Below are 19,517 nucleotides of genomic sequence, written 5' to 3' on the forward strand. Positions count from 1 at the left end.
GTTACGATTCTGTTAGCCTAACCAGACGGTGATTAGAGCCAGACTAGGATGAGGAACTTGAGTCAGCTGTGTATATCCAGTGGGAGACTTTTATGCATTCACTTTAGGGTATGAAAGCATTTAACATCTGGTTGAATATTGGACTGTATGTGGGAGTAGGTTATCATTCGTTTCCGCTTACATATTGCAAAATGTAAGAGATTTTCCTACATAGTCCCTGATACCATTCGCCAATACTATTCTAATGCTACAGTAAACATTTTTGGAGTGTCAGGGAAATAGAAAAGGTGTCTAAGTAGAGATTAGATAAGAGGAAGGCTTCATGATAAAGAAGAGCTTTAATAACTACTCATGAAACTTCCGGAGCAATAAAGTTTATACTTCATAATTCTGAAGAATTTATCAAAATGTCCTTGAGATATATAAAAATAGACAATTGTGATAAGCTAACTCAATTGAGAAATAATATAATAAATATGATTGAATGTTTTCATTTAGCTTTTCTGCTTTAACCTGTTTACAAATTTGCAAATAATAAATATAGTAATTTAAAAATAATTTTATTGGGGGCTAATACAATTTAAATGTAGTACTTAAGTTTACTCTTTTAATATTGCTTCATTTATAAAAGTAAATCTTAGGTGTCTGAGTATAATGGAGAAATGTTGATAGCCTATTCAAAGAGCAGTCAGTTCAGGTGGCACATTTTTATAATCCCTTTGGTTCTTGACCTATATTAATACAGAAATAAGTTTTAAATGATCAGTAGCTTTCTTATTTATTCTGTAGAAGTGTTTGAGAATTGGTATATTAAGGATTTTCTCCAATTTCATATGTTGTATATGTCAGAATAGAGTAGAAGGGTTTAAGTCAGTAGGAAAGTCGTATATATAAAGCACTTGTTCTTATACTTCAGCGTGTAACAGAATAATCTAGTGAACATTCTGTAGATTACCAGAGGTGCTTTGAGACCCAGAATTTATATTTTAAAAGTGTCCTTGTTCTGGGGGCCTCTATGACGATACTGGGCAAGCTGGTGAAGAGGAAACAAAGTGCGAACTTGATTCTTTGTATATGTTTCTCTTGTTTTTAAGGGTCCTGGAGTTACTTCAACTCGTAGTGACATTATGTATAACATATTGAAATACTGTCTAGACCTAAGGCATTCTCATGCTTCTTGCTATACTTAAGCCCATTAGTGAAGCCATATGTCAATCTCTTTTTCTGACCCTCTGCTTTTCCAAGCATAATGTTTTTTCCAGCGACTGGTCTCTTCTGATAACCTGTCCAGAGTACACCACCTTCCTTTTTAAAAAATATTTTTATTGGCATATAATTCATCTATCATAGAATTCAATAGTTCAGCCACATCAAGAGCAATGGTACAGTCAATTTTAGTCACTTTCTTTGTTTTTGTTCTTATCATTATTAAGTCCCAATTTTCCCCCAGCCTCTCCTGACATACCCCCAAGGGACCATTAATCCAGTTACTTTCTTTGTAGAGATTTTCCTATCCTGGGTTTGTATAACCACCATCCCTTCTAGCTGTTCTTCTGAGATAGATTTGCTCATTTTTTCTGGAAGGCCATCCTATAGTCAATATTCTTCAAAAACATAATTGAAATGCATCAATTCTGTTATATTCCTTCGTCAATTAGAAATACCTTTGGGTCAGTTGAAGCTTAGTGTTCAAGTGACATCTTTGCTCATTTATGTTTTAAAATGATTTTTTACGACAAATTTGCCCAGTGCAATACCTCATTTCATTCCTTGATTGCTGCTTTCATATGAAGCAGTTGAAATATTTCAGGCTTTTCTTTTCCTTCTTTTAAATGACCATTTTCATTCTTAATTTTCGATGTCTTTTATATCATTCCACAATTTATGTAGCCACAGTCATTGTTTAGTATATCAAATCTGTACTCAAGGTGGTCTCTGAATTCAGGTAGAGTATACTCAAATATGTGTTTTGACTTTTCTATACTTGTTTTAATTTTCCTCTGTTGCAAGCTAAATTTTCGTATGAGCAATTGATCTGTTACACAGTTGGGTAGAGCTTTCTTCTGACTGATAATACCCAGCATGGTATTTTTCCACAAATTAGTAAGTCATTTTTCATTTTTTTAAAGAATGAAGTTGGGATCTTGATTGGAATTGCATTGTATTTATAGATTGCTATGGGGTAGTATTGTAGCCGTGGTGGTATAGTAGGAACCCTGGTGCCTTAGTGGTTACTTAGCAGGCTACTAACCTCAAGGTCAGCAATTTGAAACCACCAGCCACTCCTTGAAAGAAAATCCGGGCTTTTACACCTGTAAAGAAACACACAGGAGCAGTTCTACCCTCTCACTATGTGTTGGAATCAACTCCTGGCAGTGAGGTTCTTTTTGTTTGTGTGTGTTCGGTAGTGTAGTGGGTTAGATGCTGGGCTGGAAGACCAGCAGTTAGAAACCAATAGGTCCTCTGCAGGAGAGAGATAAAGCTTTCTACTCCCCTAAGAATGTACAGTCTGGGAAACCCACAGAGACAATTCAATATCATTTAGAGTTTCTTTTTTTTTTTTTTTGCATTTTATTTGAGGCTCATACAACTCTTATCACAGTCCATACATATACATACATCAATTGTATAAAGCACATCCATACATTCTTTGCCCTAATCATTTTCAAAGCATTTGCTCTCCACTTAAGCCTTATGCATCAGGTCATCTTCTCCCCCTCCTCCCTCCCCGTTCCCCCTTCCCTCATGAGCCCTTGATAATTTATAGATTGTTATTTTGTCATATCTTGCCCTATCCGGAGTCTCCCTTCCCCCCCTTCTCTGCCGTCCATCTCCCAGAGAGGAGGTCACATGTGGATCCTTGTAATCAGTTCCCCCTTTCCAACCCACTCACCCTCCACTCTGCCAGCATCGCCCCTCACACCCTTGGTCCTGAAGGTATCATCCACCCTGGATTCCCTGTGCCTCCAGCTCCCATATGCACCAGTGTACAACCTCTGCCCTATCCAGTCCTGCAAGATAGAAATCGAATAATGGTAGCTGGGGGGAGGAAGCATCCAGGATCTGGGGGAAAGCTGCGTTCTTCATCGGTACTATATCGCACCCTGACTGACCCATCTCCTCTCCTAAACCCCTCTATGATGGGATCTCCAGTGGCCAACAAATGGGCCTTGGGTCTCCACTCTGCACCTCCCCCTTCATTCACTATGGTATGTATATATATATATATATATTTTTTGCATGATGCCTTATACCTGGTCCTTTTGGCACCTCATGATCACGCAGGCTGGTATGCTTCTTCCATGTGGACTTTGTTGCTTCTGAGCTAGATGGCCGCTTGTTCACCCTCAAGCCTTTAAGACCCCAGACACTATCTCTTTTGATAGCTGGGCACCATCAGCTTTCTTCGCCACATTTGCTTGTGCACCCGTTTGTCTTCGGCGATCGTATTATGGAGGTGTGCAGCCAATGATATGCTTTTTTGTTCTTTGATGCCTGATAACTGATCCCCTCGGGACCACATGATCACACAGGCTGGTGTGTTCTTCCATGTGGGCTTTGTTGCTTCTGAACTAGATGGCCGCTTATTTATCTTCAAGCCTTTAAGATCCCATACACTATCTCTTTTGATAGACAGTACCATCAGCTTTCTTCACCACATTTCCTTGTTCACCTGCTTTGGCTTCAGAGGTTGTGTCTGGAGGGTGAGCATCGTAGAGTGCAAATTTAATAAAAGAAAGTATTCATGCATTGAGGGAGTGCTTGAGTAGAGGCCCAAGGTCCTTCCGCCACCTTAGTACTAAACCTATAAATATAGACACATAGATCTATTTCCCCATCGTCATATATATATTTGCATGGACATGTCTTTGTCTAGACCGACATAAATGCCCCTGACTCCTAGCTCTTTCCGCCATCTCCCTTGACTTTCCTCCTGCCCTACTACCATACTCCATCCCCACCTGGGCTACAGCTATACCTCTTCTCTACGCAACCTTACCCTTGATCATTCCCCACCAGGCCAGCCACTCCCCCCTCTACCATTTTAGGTCCCAAGTTGTTCCCTTGTCCCTGTGTTTGTTAAAACTACTTCCTTACCCCCCCCCACCTCCCCCCAGGTAGTTCATCCAGCCTGTCCTATTCAAACAGACCTGTGGAGACAATAACATGCACGAAAACAAGACAGAGGGAGACAAAGCAACAGTATACAAGCAGACAACAAAACAACAAAAACAAACCACTGACAAAGAACAAAACAAAACACATCAAGAAAAAAGCTTGTAGTTAGTTCAGGGATCGTTCGTTTGTTGGCCCTTAGGAGTGTTTTCCAGTCCAGTCTGTTGGGGTACCACGCCCTGGCCCCAAAGTCCACTTTCAGCATTCCCTGAGGACCTTGCCACTCCATTCCCTTGCTGTTCCGCTGCACTCCCCCAGTGATTTGCCTCGGTGTGGTAGGATCAGGTCAGGTGCAAGTCCCACACTGTGTCTCCGGTGCTGTCCCCTGTATCGCCCTTAGCCACTGAGGGGCATCATTTCTCATAGTGGGGCCAGCCATGTTGTTCTCTCTGTGGACTGGCTGCTCTACTCAGGAACATCATCCTCACTGCCTGGTGGGCCCTGCTGTGTTCCACTCTCTCCTCCTGCCCCTTCATCTGCTCCCGTGTGCTCTGATCAGATATGTCCATCTCCCGGAGCTGCAGAATCAATGTCGTCCTTTGAAACAAATTCTTCTCAGGGGACATTTAGAATTTCTATGAGTCAAAATCAACTCAAAGGCACTGAATTTGGGATGTGTGTATTTATGTGTTTTGGGTTGTGAGATTTTTTTTATGTTGATTTCTTGGTATATTCTATAGTTTTCTTTGTACAAGTCTTTAAGAGTATTATTAATGTCTTTAAATTTTATTTTTTTAAATAAATGACTCTAATAATCTAAGCCATTTGGTCTGATTGTGAAACATATTGCACTAGTCCAGGTAGACTAGAGAAGCAAATCCAGGCAGACTCATGTGTATAAGAAAGAGCTTTATATAAAGAATAATTGTACATTAAGAAAACAGCCCAGCCCAGATGAAGTCCGTAAGTCCAACATTAGCTCATGTGTCTGATACCAATCTATAAAGTCCTCTTCAGACTCACAAAACGCATGCAATGACACCGAGTACAGGACAATCACAGGCCAATGGGTGGGAAGTCTTGTGGATCAAGTGGTGTTTTAAGCATCTCAGTGCTGGCAGGGGTCTCCACATGGCTGTCAGGTTACATTCGCCTCTCTATGTGCCTTCTCCACAAGGTTATCTCACAGAGAGGGAGCATGTATCCCACCTCCAGCAAGCTATTTATCTCCTGATCACTTCTAAAGGAGGTCATTAAACTACAACCTGATTGACAGGCTAGATTCCAACCCTTTACTCTGAATCCTCAAATTGAACCAGATTATGTAACTACTACACATATAGCGGTTATATAGTTTAGCATCGGCTTCATTTTAACAATTATACAAGCACATAATAAAAGCAGATACTTTATCTCCAAGTAAAGTATCTTGGAGATATATATATACACACCCACAATGTTTTGCTGTTTCAAAACATTGAAATAATAAAAGGTGAAATAGTCTTTTTACTTATTATCCTTAATAGAATATTTCTGCTGATCTACCATGATTTTTATTGTAATCATCTCATTTCAAGCAATGTTTGAAAAACTATTTGTTTGACAAAGAAAAATATTCCCATACTTTATATTCTAGAAATAAATTTATTCTGTCTATTCTTAGTATAACTGTTAAGGATCTCATTTATGATATTTACTGATCAAGAGATTAGTGTTCATGGCACCTGGACAGACTAGGTCAAGCCTAAGTTTTCTAGGTTTTGTAAAATAAATCTCACTAGCATTTTCCAATAAATCTCACTAAATACACTCTCTGACAATAATTTGAATTTTTAAAATCTAATAGTAAACCAGAGTAATTTATTATTCTGATTTTTTTAAGGTGCCTATCCACAAAGATTCAGGAATGCTACATGGGGATTGATGTTTTTTGTGTGTGAACATTCATCCATAATATTTACTTCTTCCTGAATAATCTATTGCTTTTTCTTTAGTATTGATTTGCAAGCTGGTACCAGAGTGGCTGATGCAGTCTTCCCGCAATGCTAGAGCTTTCCTGCTTAACTATTTCTCATTCGTGCTGTGACTTTTACTAGGATACTATAATCTTCACATAGCACTACTAATTAGCTGGCTTCATTTTAGAGCAAATATTTTTCTTCATCTTCTGCATTCGAATAGATCTTTTCTTCATTTTTATAAAAATTGTTTCAAGTTAGTTGATAACAATTTTAGTATAATGCTAAGGCATTGCCTTTAAACTTTCTTTTATTTCTATATATGTAAATATATATTTTTGGTATAGGCATTTTAATTTGTCCAAATAAAGACTGATAAGTCTTTCTACTCATTTTGAAAACACTCTTTTCTTCTATTCTGTTAAAACACATACATCAGAAAACCTAAGAGACTGTATGAAAAACAAGGATTTCTCAGAAAAATGATATACAGGGGGTACCCCGAAAAAGGGATTTTTTTCCCCAAAGCTATGTATTTTTTTTTTACAAAACAACCTTATCACCTTCAAAATAATATCCTTTACACTTGACACATTTGTCAAATCTGTGATTTCATTCGTGAAAACATTTTTCAAACTCATCTGTTTGGGATGGCTCACAGCACCTTCCTCATTTTTTACTATACCTCTTCTATGTCTTAAAATCACTTCCCTTTAATCTCCCTCTGCATTCACGGAAACAAAAAGAAATTGCAAGGAGCAAGGTCAGGTGAATCAAGTACATGGGGCAAAAGAGGCATGCTCATTTTTTGCCAAAAATTGGTGCGCTGAGATGGCTGCTTTAGCAGGTCAGGTGTGTTGTGTTGGCAAAACCATTCCCTTGTCTGCCACAAATCAGGCCTTTTTTTGTCACATACTGTTAGGCAATCTTTTCAGAACCTCTAAATAAGCTTGATTAACAGGCTGACTTAGTGGAGCAAACTCCAAATGCACTATAAGTCAACATTTTCTTCCGTTTGGAAAGTTGACGTATGTCCAGAATGAAGTTTGTCATCAATTGACATTTCACCTTTTTTGAAACAGGAAAACCAACCACTTGAGTTTTTCCCATAGCGCTATCCTTGTGAGCTGTGTTCAACATCACAAGTTTCTGCAGCATTTTTCCTGAGCAGGAAATAAAATTTGACAGCCACATGCTTTTCTCTTAAATCGGACATCACAAAAAATGATGTTCAAGTGAAACTGCTTTTATGACAAAATTCACCATCCCCAGAGAGAAACTTTCATCACTGGGTGCACTAACTCAGAGCAAGTTGCCCATTGCTTGCCTTTCATGCTACCAAAGCTCCGCTCTATCCAGTGGAGCTTTTATTCTGGTTTTTCTTAGCTACCTCGTCGTATGCATTTAAAACATCCACACAAATATTTAATTTCTATATTGTTATTCTTTTGTTTTAAAAGAGTTTGAATTGCCAGCCAACCAAAAGAGTTTCCTAGGCTGATCATAAAACTGTGTTTTTGTACTATCCTCAAAAAGTGTATGTATTGTCAAGATAGGACCAAACCTTTTTTTTTTTTAGCTTTTGATAACAGGAGAAAAAGGGAATCTTTTCTTATTTTTGCTTCTCCTTGTTCCCTATAATGTGCTATCTCTGTTACTGTCTCATTGGAAGCTTTCCAGGGCTTCAAAGCCTATTAAGTTACCAAGAACAAAACCCTTCAGCCCTGCCAATGCCTGCCTTATGCCCGATTCTGTCAGTTCCCTCCGTTCCCATGATCCTCAAAGCCACCCTTCCCTTAAGTTTATATAATTTGATAAGATACTTGCCCATGGAGTTCTCTTGACGTCTCATCTTCTTGACCACTCATCAATTTCATTAGCATTATTGTAGAATGCACAAAATCAAACCACTTTTCTCTGTTCACCAAGTCTAGTTCCTGGACTGAACAGCAGCAGCATCTTTGAACTTTCTAGAGATGCAGATTCTCAGGTTTCTAAACTCAATTTGTCAAGGTCATGTCCCACATACAAGAATTCAAATCTAGGCCAAGCGCATGCACGAGGACTTTAAGCACTATCATCATTTCCTTTCTCTTCGTCACCCTCTTAGCTTTGTCTTAGTTTGCATTTCTTTGAAAATTTGGTATACGGGTGATTTTTTTTTCATGACTCCATGCTTACAGTTCTTATTTGAATGTTGTTTGGTAATGTGGTTTCAACTGTGACCTTGTCTACAACAGAATGAAACCCTGCTGTCCTCATAGTTGTTCCAATGATTGGATTCATTGTTTCAGCCGTTGTGCTATTTCCACCTGACTCAGGTTCTTCTTTTTTTTTTTTTTTGCTGACTCTCTCTCTACCAAGCATGATGTCCTCTAGATATTAATCCGTCCTAATAACATGTCCAAGGTACTTAAGATGATGTCTTGCTGTCCTTGCTTCTAAGGACCATTTGGGCTATACTTCTTCCAAGACAGATTTGTCCATTGGCAGCCCATGGTCCTTCCAGTATTCTTTGCTAACACTATAATTCAGGTGCACCAGTTCTTATTTGCACTTGCATATTTCTTTTAATTCATCGTTAGTAACTTATTTTCTAAGAAAATAATAACATTCCTTTTAAAATTCTAGTATCTTAATTTCCGTTACCTTTGACTTATTTTAGGTCAATTTCTTATAAAGAAACTTGGGGACCTGTTTTATGAAGTGTTAAATAATATATTTTAAAATTTATATTGCCAGATTTTTCAGACATGACCTCTACTAACTGCAAATAGAGAATATTCTACATTGGGACAAATTTATGTCACGATAAAGAGAATAATTGGGCTATTTGTATATATTAATAAAATAAAAGCGTAGATTTTTGATAAATTTAATTAGTGTCTTAATTTTTATACTTGTAATTAAAGGTTGTTTAAATGAAATATTACCTCTAAGTGGGAGATGTATTGCTAATGTATATTTTCATATTTAGCAGGAATTGTCAATCCAGGATTGCAAAAATATAAAGCTAAACTCACTGTTATCGATTTGATTCTAACTCCTGCACAGGGTATAGCTGCCCCTGTGATTTTCAGAGATTACAATTTTTTAAATCATTTTATTGGGGGCTTGTACAACTCTTATCACAATCCATATATTCATCCATTGTGTCAAGCACAGTTGAGCATCTGGTACCATCATCATTTGCAAAACATTTGCTTTCTACTTGAGCCCCTGGTATCAGCTCATTTTTTCCCTCCCTCCCTCATGAACCCTTGATAATTTATAAATTATTAATATTTTTTCATGTCTTACACTGACTGATGTCTCTCTTCACCCATTTTCTGTTGTCCATCACCCTTGGGCAGGGTTATAGGTAGATCATTGTAATTGGTTCCTTATTTCTCCCCTCACCTTCCGCTTACCCTCCTGGTATGGCTACTCTCAATATTGATTCTGAAGAGTTTATCTGTCCAGGATTCCCTGTGTTTCCAGCTCTTGTTTGTATCTGTGTACATGCTGTAGTCTAGCCATATTTGTAAGGTAGAATTGGAATCTTGATAGTGGGGGCGGGGGGGAGGAAGCATTAAAGAAGTAGAGGAAAGTTGTGTGTTTCATCAGTGCTATACTGCACCCTGACTGGCTCATATCCTCCCCACAACCCGTCTGTAAGGGATGTCCAGTTACCTACAGATGGGCTTTGGGTCTCTACTCTGCATTCCCCCACATTCACAATGATATGGTTTTTTGTTCTGGGTCTTTGATGCCTGATACATGATATCATCGACACCTCATGATCACACCGACTGGTGTGCTCCTTCCATGTGAGCTTTGTTGCTTCTCAGCTAGATGGCCGCTTGTTTATCTTCAAACCTTGAAGACCCCAGATGCTATATCTTTTGATAGCCAGGCACCATCATTTTTCTTCACTATATATGCTTATGCACCCGCTTTGTCTTCTTCAGCAGTCTTGTCAGGAAGGTATCATGGAATGACAGTTTAATAGAACAAAGTGTTCTTGCATTGAGGGAGTACTTGAGTAGAGACCCATTGTCCATCTACTACCTTAATACTAAACCTGTAAATATATGCACATAGATCTATTTCCCCATCATATATAAGTGTATTTACATAGTACATGCCCGTAATTGCCTCCTAGTTCTTTTCTCTATTTCCTTTTACTTTCCTTTTGTCCCACTATCACGTTCAGCCTTCATTTGGGTTTCAGTAATGCCTTTTGGTTACATTGCCCTTGATCAAGCCCTACCAGGCCTGCTGTACCCTGGGTTTATTAGCACCACTTCCTCTCCCTCAGCTCCCTCTCTCCCATGTACTTCCGCCCTACCCCCCAATCTTTGGTCCCTTTGTTTTCTCCTCCAGATTGTTTATCCTGCCTTTCTTATCTAGATAGATCTGTGGAGATAATAATATGCACTAAAACAAGACAGCAAAACAAAGCAACAAAATAAAAAAACAACAACCAAAGGGACCAAAAAAAGAAAGCCAATAAATATTCAAGGTCTGATTGTTGACATTTAGGAGTGTTTTTTGGTTGACTCTGATGGGGTGCCATGCCCTGACCCCAAAGTATTTTTAGTATTCCCTGGGGACTTCTTTGCTCTGCTTCCTTGACTGTTCTGTTGCACACCCTTAGTGTTTTGCCTTGGTGTGGTGGGGTCAGATCAGGCACAAAATTACCACACTGTGTGACTAACTTTTGATGAGCGTTATACCCACATCTTTTTCCCGCAGAGCCGGCTGGTGGTTTCAAACTGCTGACCTTTTTGTTAGCAGCCCAACTCGTAATCTGAGTTCCTTATTATTATGTATTTTATCTTTTGTCATAGCCACTCTGGTGGTGTACTCTATATATTTCTGTATCATTCTTTGATAGTTGGTAGGGCTTTTTTTTTCTATTTTAGTCATTGCATATGTTCAAACTTATTTATTTTTATTACTTAATAGTCCTGTCTGCTTTCAGCCTTTGTAACTTTAGAACATCTTCCCTGGTAGCATTTAAGAAAAAAAAGAAATGTGTGTCGATACTGGAATTTGACAGCATAATTCTTGATCTCTTCCTTTAAGGAGTCTGTAAACTAAAGACAAGTAAACCAATAATATATACTTTTGTACTATTAAGTTCTATAAAAAAGAGCATTCCACATATCCTGAAAATGCATAAGGAATTTATAAGGCTCTGACTTTCTCAAAATGGGGATTAAAAGGGTCAAAGAAAGTATCCCAGAGGAATACTCATTTCAGACCTAAGGCTGGAGTCAGTTGGAACATAGAGTAATTGTTGATCATTCTAGACAAAGTATTAATAGAAGGATATAGTGAATTAAACTTGGAACTAATAATTTAGAGCCTTTTAAAGTATGTTAAGAAATTTGAAATTTTGTAGGCTGGGAATAGAATTTAAAGAATTTTTCATGGAAATGATATGAGTACAGGTAAGACTTGGAGACCAGTAAAGAAGCTATTAAAAATTTAGAATTAAGAAATGTTAGTAATATAAATGGAGGTGGAGGCAACTAGTGACAGAAGTGAATTGAGTTGAAATTTTTACTGCAATGTGCTGATTTTTAAGGAAAGACAGGATTTAATGGATGAGATCAATTATCAGTTAACTACTCTCTCCATAAATTTCCAATTTGGGAACTGGGAGCCTAAAGCTCTTACAGGTTCAACCATAGATACTTGCCTTATACAGTAAGTGGAGAGACACATCTGCTTGCTATGTTAAAACTAGTGACTGGTCTGCCTTCAAGTTGGTGAAAATTGTTAAAAATTCCTGTTTAAAACTCCCACCTCCCACCTCCTCACGTGTACCACGAAGAGGAGCTGAGGTCAGTGTCCAACAGTACTCAAGCCACCGATGACTGAGGGATGAAAAGTACTGGCTAGGGATTAAACGTCGTTTTCAGCACAGAAGGCTACTTTTAAGAAGCAAAGAAGGAGTTTTGTTGTTGCTGTTAGGTGCGCTGAATCCATGCCTTTGTACACAGAACAAAGCATTCCCCAGTCCTGCACCATCCTCACTTCCAAGGGAGCAGCACTCTGGTTGTACACCTTCCAAGACAAATGTACTCATTTGTCTGTCTGCCATGACATACTCAATATTCTTCACCCACACGATCATTCAGTGCATTAAAAACAACAACAACCAAAAAAAAACAGTGGATTAAACATTTCATTAAGAAAAAACTTGCTTCAATCTTGTTTTATCAAGTTACATACCGCTCTTTGTCTGATAATCTTGAAAAGGGAGCTGTGCTGTTGCACTTCTTCCATGACAAGATCATGAAGGGGAGAATAAGTTGAGTTGAAGGAGAGCAGTGGCTTATCTGTAGGACACTTACGAAGTGTGCTGTGGGGTGTCAAATAAGCCAATACTGAGGAAAAAAGCATCAGTGAAGATTTAAAAGTTTCAGAAAGAGGAGCAGTTTTCATTAGTGGATACTGTTGTTTATTTTGATTCTATCATAGTAGCTAATTCTTCAGTAGTAGCTATTAAGCCAAATTTTTCACTTTTCTTTAAAGGATCGGAATTTGTTGAAATGAACAGTCGTAAGTCAAAGAATAGCAACTTAATACATGCAGAATGCCTTTCACAGGTCAGTATATATTTTTATTGATCTTAAGGTTAATTTATTATCACGTAAAGGTGTTCAAGGAAATAGATTTTTTTCTAACTTGGTTTTTTTTTCAGCTCTAAATTATTACCCTTTCTCTAGGATTTGATGTTGGTTAAAAAGAATCTTTAATTTTAAAACTTTTTGTAGTGGTGCCAGAACTCTTCAGAACAAATATTTAGGAAGAGTTGAGTTGGTTCGTTAGTACCAAATCTGGTAAAAATTTATGTTCTCATTGGTTTATTATCACATATGTAATGTTTCCACTTTTTGTCACTTATTTCTTCACTTTATTATCTTCAGGTACAAAGAATTTTACGTGAAAGATTTTGTCATCAGAGTTCTCACAGTAACCTATTTGGAGTACAGTTACAATACAAGTAAGCCTTCTACCCTCTTGTTTTTATGAACCCACTTCTAGATGCTGCCCAGGGTTTTAAAACTTGTCATTTACAGATTTACTCCTAGATCTGACTTTTTTTTTTAAACAGGAATTTTTCTTTTGCATGTGGAGGTATTAACTATCATGTAGCAAGAGCAGATATATCTGGAAAATTAACACTTTTTTAACTTTCAATTTTCTATTGTTTCTATTATCTGATACTGTACAGAGAATTCTGGACCTTTTGCCCTAATATAAGTCATTAGCTGTAGAAGTAAAAGGCCAGGAGTTTATAATCTAGGAGGAGGGGATTTTGTACCTGCAGGTCCTAGGTGCTCTTACTTTTGTTTCCGTGTCATCATGAAGACCGAGGAATTCTTAGGTTTATCTGAGGTTTCCAGAAAAATAACACTGGATTTCCATTTAGTCTCTTACGCTATTCTGTATGGGCCTATTCCAAGGGGAAGTCGAGAGAAGTGCCTGGTTTCTGAGCATATTAAAATTTACCTTTAGAAATAGAGGAAAGAAGTAGTAGGCAAAGGACATTTATAGATATCTAAATGCAGGCATCAAAGACTCAGGAAAAAAAATCATATCAATGTGAAGGGAGGCGGGGTGCAGAGTGGAGGCCCAAAGCCCACTCTAGACAATTGGACATCCCTTACAGAAAGGTCACAAGGAAGAGATGAGTCCGTCAGGGTGCAGTATAGCACCAACAAAACATAACAACATTCCTCTAGTTTCTCTAATGGGAGTACCCACCCACTACCATGACCCCAGTTATACCTTACAAATCAAGCTAGACCCGAGCATGTACACTGGTACAGATAAGAGCTGGCAACACAGGAAATCCAAGACAAATAAATCCCTCAGGAAATGAGAATAGCAATACCAGGAGCGTAGGGGGAAATTGGGGGAAGAAGGGAGAACCAATCACAATAATCAACAAAAAACCTTCCCCTAGGGGGATGAACAACAGAAAAGTGGGTGAAGGGAGACAGCATACAATGTACGATATGAACATATAATAATGTATAATTTATCAAGGGTTTATGAGGGAGGAGAAAAATGAGCCGATACCAAGGGCTCAAATAGAAATGAAATATTTTTTAAATGATGACAACATATGTACAAAAGTGCCTGACACAATGGATGGATGGATCGTGATAAAAGCTGTAAGAACCCCCAATAAAATTATTTTTAAATACAATTTAAAAAGTGGGGGTGAAGGGAGATGTTGGACAGGGCAAGATAGGAGAAAATAATAATTTATAAATTATCAAAACCTCATTTGGGAGGGAGGAGCGGGGAGGGGGGGGGGGAAGAGGACCTGATGCAAAGGGCTTAAGTGGAGAGCAAATGCTTTGAAAATGATGAGGGCAATGATTGTGTAGATGTGCTTTACACAATTGATGTATGTATGGATTGTGATAAGAGTTGTATGAGCCCCTAATAAAACATTTAAAAAATTAATTAGTTAATTTTTTTAGAAAACAAATTCTCCTTGTAGCTAACTATCCCAGCTTACCTTTTCATATTTTTGTTTACTTATATCATTTCAGACACTTAATTGAGTTGCTCAAAAGAACCGCTATCCATGGAGAAAGTAACTCGGTTCTCGTTATTGGACCCCGTGGATCAGGAAAGACAATGGTAAAAAGCGATTGCTTTCTGGTGTTTCTTTACTTTGACAGGCATAGTGATTCTTGTTTTATGAAGCATGTTTTGAGTCCTATCAAGTGGGTTCCAACTCTTAGCAATACTATGTACAATAGAACAAAATACTGCCTGATCATGAGCTAGCTGAGCTCAGAATTGTTCATGTTTGAACCCTTTGTTGGGAGCCACTGTGTGAGTCTCCTGAAGGTCTTCTTTTTCAAGACCTTCTGATTTACCAAGCATGGTGACCTTTTCTGTGAACTGGTATCGCCTGATAACATGCCCAGCAGTACGTGAGAAATCTCACCATCCTGGCGTTTTTGGTACACTGCTTCCAAGACAGATTTGGAAAGTCCATAGTACTTTTAGTATTGAACTGCCAACATTTCAGCTCTAGGTTGTTTTTTTTTTTTGGCCTCCTTTTTGTGTCATTTTAATCTTTTTATTGATAATTATGGTTTTGATCTGAAATCAGTTTTCTGAGTTACTGTTCTGGTTTTGTTTAGTTCACTAACTGTAGTGTTTGGTAATTACGGTGTCTCTTGTGGGAGAGTTTCTTTTAAATTATTCTATTTTTTTCCTTCTATAAATTGCCATATTTTTCTACTTTTTATTATAATATTTTTATTAAATTTTACAAAAAGTACTAGCATTTTTGGTGACCTCTTGCCAGGCACTACAAATGTTTCAGTAGACTCCAGAGGTTCAAACAGTGATTCAGACCGTTGCTGCCAGTGCAATCATTGTCTCAGTAGCGAGAACCATTCCTGACGCTTCATACTGTACCATCCTCTATGATGCCTTTTATATTTCTAGTTATACGCACAAGATGTTTGTGATATCTGATATAGATCATAAATAAATTACCTATTTAAAATGTATATGTGTTCTTAGCCTGGGTTTAGAGTGAGAGTACTGTTACTGCTTTCATTATACTCCTCTCTCCTTCAGCATTTATCTAAGTCACATAGCGACAGCTTCAAACATGTTTCTCCAGTATACATTTTTGTCCTTAATCTTTTTCATCAGTTCAGTGCTTCCTTTCTATCTTATGTGTAAATTAGGAAGCAGCTATTAAAATAGTGATTTTTAGCTAATACGTAGATTGTACTGACAACTATTTCATTGTTGCATCTTAATCAAGTGCTCTGTTTTGTTGCTTTTAAGTCATTTATCTAGTGTGACTTCACTGGATTCTCAAAAAACCCCATGTTAGTGTTTTGTTTCTCTATAATTTAATTTATTCCTGGGGCACTCATATTGGAGGCCAACAAGACAAGAGCATTTTTCCACGACTGGTGTCGTGTTTGGCATTAAGTATTTGTGTGTTTCCTGAGGAGGCAAAAAATGATCGAATAAATGGTGCAGTATAGCTTATTCTTAAACCTGGTGGCGTTGTGTTAGCTAAAAGCAAAAGGTCAGCACAACACACCATCATCTAGTGCAATGGAGGAAGATGTGACACTGCTTCTGTGAAGATTCACCACCACAGATCACTGAGCGGCAGTCCTGATCTGTTCTAAGTACCGCTATAAGTTGGAATCAACTCTTTAGCAATTTGATATTAGCGCATTTACAGGAAGATTCAGTAGTAATTAAATGTAAATTAAAAATTTTAAAACATTTTAAATTCCACCTTTAACCCAACTCCCTGAATGAAATATGTAAGAGTAAAAATACACAATTCACTCAACAAGTTAATACTTTGTATAGTTTGTTTTATTTCAAACATAGGTATGTGTTTCCACAATTCATTTAGTGAGATAGGACATTATTGTGATTTGGCCATTGTACAAACACTATAATGTATACAACCAGTCCCCATGAAATTCATATTTAAATCTCTGTAAAGATTATTATATTAAAACTTTATGGGAGCCAGACAAAGCTCGAGCATATCCACTAGCTGCAAGACACTATCCCTGCCAGGTACGCAGGGTGAGGTATATGGTATGTGAAGAGCTGGCTTCAGAAGACTGCAAGAGGAGCAGATTGCCAGTCCCAGGAGCATGGATGGCAGTGGCCACTGCCGCCCAGAGCCAGTCTCCATGAGTGCCCTGACGGGCAGCATAATGACAGGAAGAAATGCTGTGGAATTGGAAAGTGCCCTGGAGCCCCAAGCTCTTTCACTCTGGTGGCTTAAATGGAAATGATTTTTTAAAAGGGAGACTACTTCCTTTTTTTGAAAACAAACCATGTGTCACATCAGACATACATATGGTAGGGTATTGCCTAGATAATAAGAAACTCTTAATACCTATGCTATTATTTATCTTTTATTATAGTTCCAAGTCAGAGTGAACTGTGGAAAACATTTTTCTGTATAGCAATATAAATAGTTTTGTGGGTAAAGAGCTTTGGTGGTATAATGGGTAGCAAATTGGGCTGCTTACTGCAAAGTCAGCAGTTCCAAACCACCAGCCATTCTGTGGGGGATGTAGCCATGAAAAGCTGACTTAAATGATACCATTGATTATCTAGCTAATTGCATAGAAAGTTTATCAATACCTAGGTCCCAATTAAAATTGTTGTTTGAAAAAAATAGTTTGAAGACATACTTGCTAATATATAATTTATTATTTGATCACACATAATAGAGCAAAGCATAAAAACTTGGAGTTTATAATATGGAAAGGCTGCTATGAACCTGTTAGAACTTGTATGCCCAGGTAAATAAAGGTATTGCTAATAATGCTTTATTCTTCAAAGGCTATGAAATTACTTTGAAACATTTTATCCTGTGTGTGTGCATTTAAAGTAGATCATTGTAGCAAGAAACAATATAAATATTTGGAACTTAAAAGCTTTTTCAAGGCAGAGACTTCTCAGGGAAGAATAATTTAAACAAAACAAGGCAGACCCATTGAGTTCCAGCTCCCATCAGATGCATTGTATAAGTAAAGTACCGAAAGGTGGGAAAAGAAGTGTTTATTACTAAGAAACAATATTTTGAATGACCAAGTTAATCCGTTCTGAGTATACTCTTGTGATCAGAGACCGTTTTGTGTTTTTTTTAATTATTTTCTCAGCTATGTCCTTACTAATAGATTGGCAGGTGGTAATTTGAGATTATTTCTTCTTGAGACCTAGGGTAACTATGACCTGAAATCAATTCTATATGCTTTAAAAACTATACAGATAAACTAGAAATCCCTTAACGTATTTTGTTTTCCTAGTATGAAGCCTAATAATATAAAAAAGAGGATGCCATTTTATTTTTCCTGTGTGTAGAGAGGTAGCAGTGACAAACACACGCAGCTTACTGTAAAAGGAAATAAGTAGATTTTCGTTAGCTGAACAGTTTCCAGTTGTCACAGTCTGTTGTATACTCCTTTGTGTGCTCACTGAATTTTGTTATTGTGTGTACTAATTTTTGTTGTGCTCAGACTCTGTTGTTTTGATACTCACTGCCATTGAGTTGTTTTAGAAATCCCTCTCTAGAATTGCCAAGGTTGCAAACTTTTAGGAGCAGAGAACCTCTCTCCCGCAGAGCAGCTGGGCGTTTGAGCCTCGGTCTTCAGGTGGACAGCCCAGTGCCTAGCCGACACTGCCGCCCTTAGTACTGCAAGGACAGGCCCTTATCATTACTCCTTTTAAAAGCTTTTTTGACTCTTCTTAATACTGTTCGTTTACAGCTTTTAAAAAATGTAATGCAGTAATAATATGGAGAAATAAAAAGGGGGCGTCCAAAGTTTTGTGGGAAAATTACATTTTCTCATGAACTTTTGGGAGCTCATTTGTGGATGATACTGCAATATAAGAGTGATCAAAAGCTGAATATAATGAATAACTACAGTCATATAGGTGAAAGTGAGACCGCATCACGGGGAAACATGTCAGTGGAGGAAGATTCAAATATTTTCCATTAAATAAAGAGTTATAAAAAAGCGGTGGCTGCACCACATCAAAGGCAGGAGACCCAGGAAAACAACGCCAGGTCAGCCTTAAATCAGAGTTCCACCTCCACTGGTTTCGTTATATAAAATATCCTCACCCACCAATTGTCATTTAATCAATTCTAACTCCCAGCAACGCTACAAGACAGAGTAGGACTCCTTAGAATCTCTGAGACTGTAAATGTTTACAGAACCAAACAACCTCATTTTGCCCTTGAGGAATGGGTGTTAGGTTAGAACCCCAACCTTGGTTAAGCCTGTGCTTAACCCACTGTGCCACAAGGGTCCCTTTGTATTATATGGATTCCAAAAAAAAATCAGACTCATTAGTTGATCCTGACTCCCCAGTGGGTTACGTGTTAGACTGATAATCACAAAGTCGGCAATCCACAACGACCAGCTGCGCTGCAGAAGGATGAGGCTTTCCAGGCTTGTAAAGACTTATCGTCTCCCAGACTCGGGCACATTTGTTTTCTTATGAGTCATAGTGTATATTCATAAAACTCACTGCCTTCAAGTCAGTTCCAACTCATAGGGACTCACCATATAAGACAGGATAGAACTAGTTTCCAAGATTGGAACTCTTTATGGGAGTAGAAAGCCCTGTCTTTGTCCCGAGGAGTGGCGAGTGATTTCTAACTGGTGACTTTGCTTTGAGCAGCCTAATACATAATAACCACTGCTCCACCACCAGGGCCCCGCCATCCGTATGCATATGGCTTCAAAAAACTCAAACTCACTGAGGAGCTAATCATTTCTGACTCACAAAGACCCTATATGGCTGTCTTATAATGCTTGTTGGCTTTCTGAGACCATAACTGTTGACTGGAATAGAAAGCCTCATTTTTCTCCTCCCGGTCAGTTTGTGGTTTCAGACTGCTGAACC

General features: G+C 38.1%; 1 protein-coding gene across 4 annotated transcripts in view; it reads left to right on the forward strand.

The window, feature by feature from the left end:
- Positions 1–19,517, forward strand: part of ORC4 (origin recognition complex subunit 4) — a 66,116-nt gene that overhangs the window by 22,241 nt on the left and 24,358 nt on the right. For all 4 annotated transcript variants that reach the window (XM_075529837.1, XM_075529840.1, XM_075529838.1 and 1 more), the window contains 3 exons: positions 12,603–12,676; positions 12,998–13,074; positions 14,639–14,729. In XM_075529837.1, the coding sequence (XP_075385952.1) occupies positions 12,603–12,676; positions 12,998–13,074; positions 14,639–14,729 (242 nt within the window). The remainder of the gene's footprint in view (positions 1–12,602; positions 12,677–12,997; positions 13,075–14,638; positions 14,730–19,517) is intronic.

The sequence above is a fragment of the Tenrec ecaudatus genome, chromosome 13, assembly GCF_050624435.1.
Source record: "Tenrec ecaudatus isolate mTenEca1 chromosome 13, mTenEca1.hap1, whole genome shotgun sequence".
Classification (NCBI taxonomy): domain Eukaryota; kingdom Metazoa; phylum Chordata; class Mammalia; order Afrosoricida; family Tenrecidae; genus Tenrec; species Tenrec ecaudatus.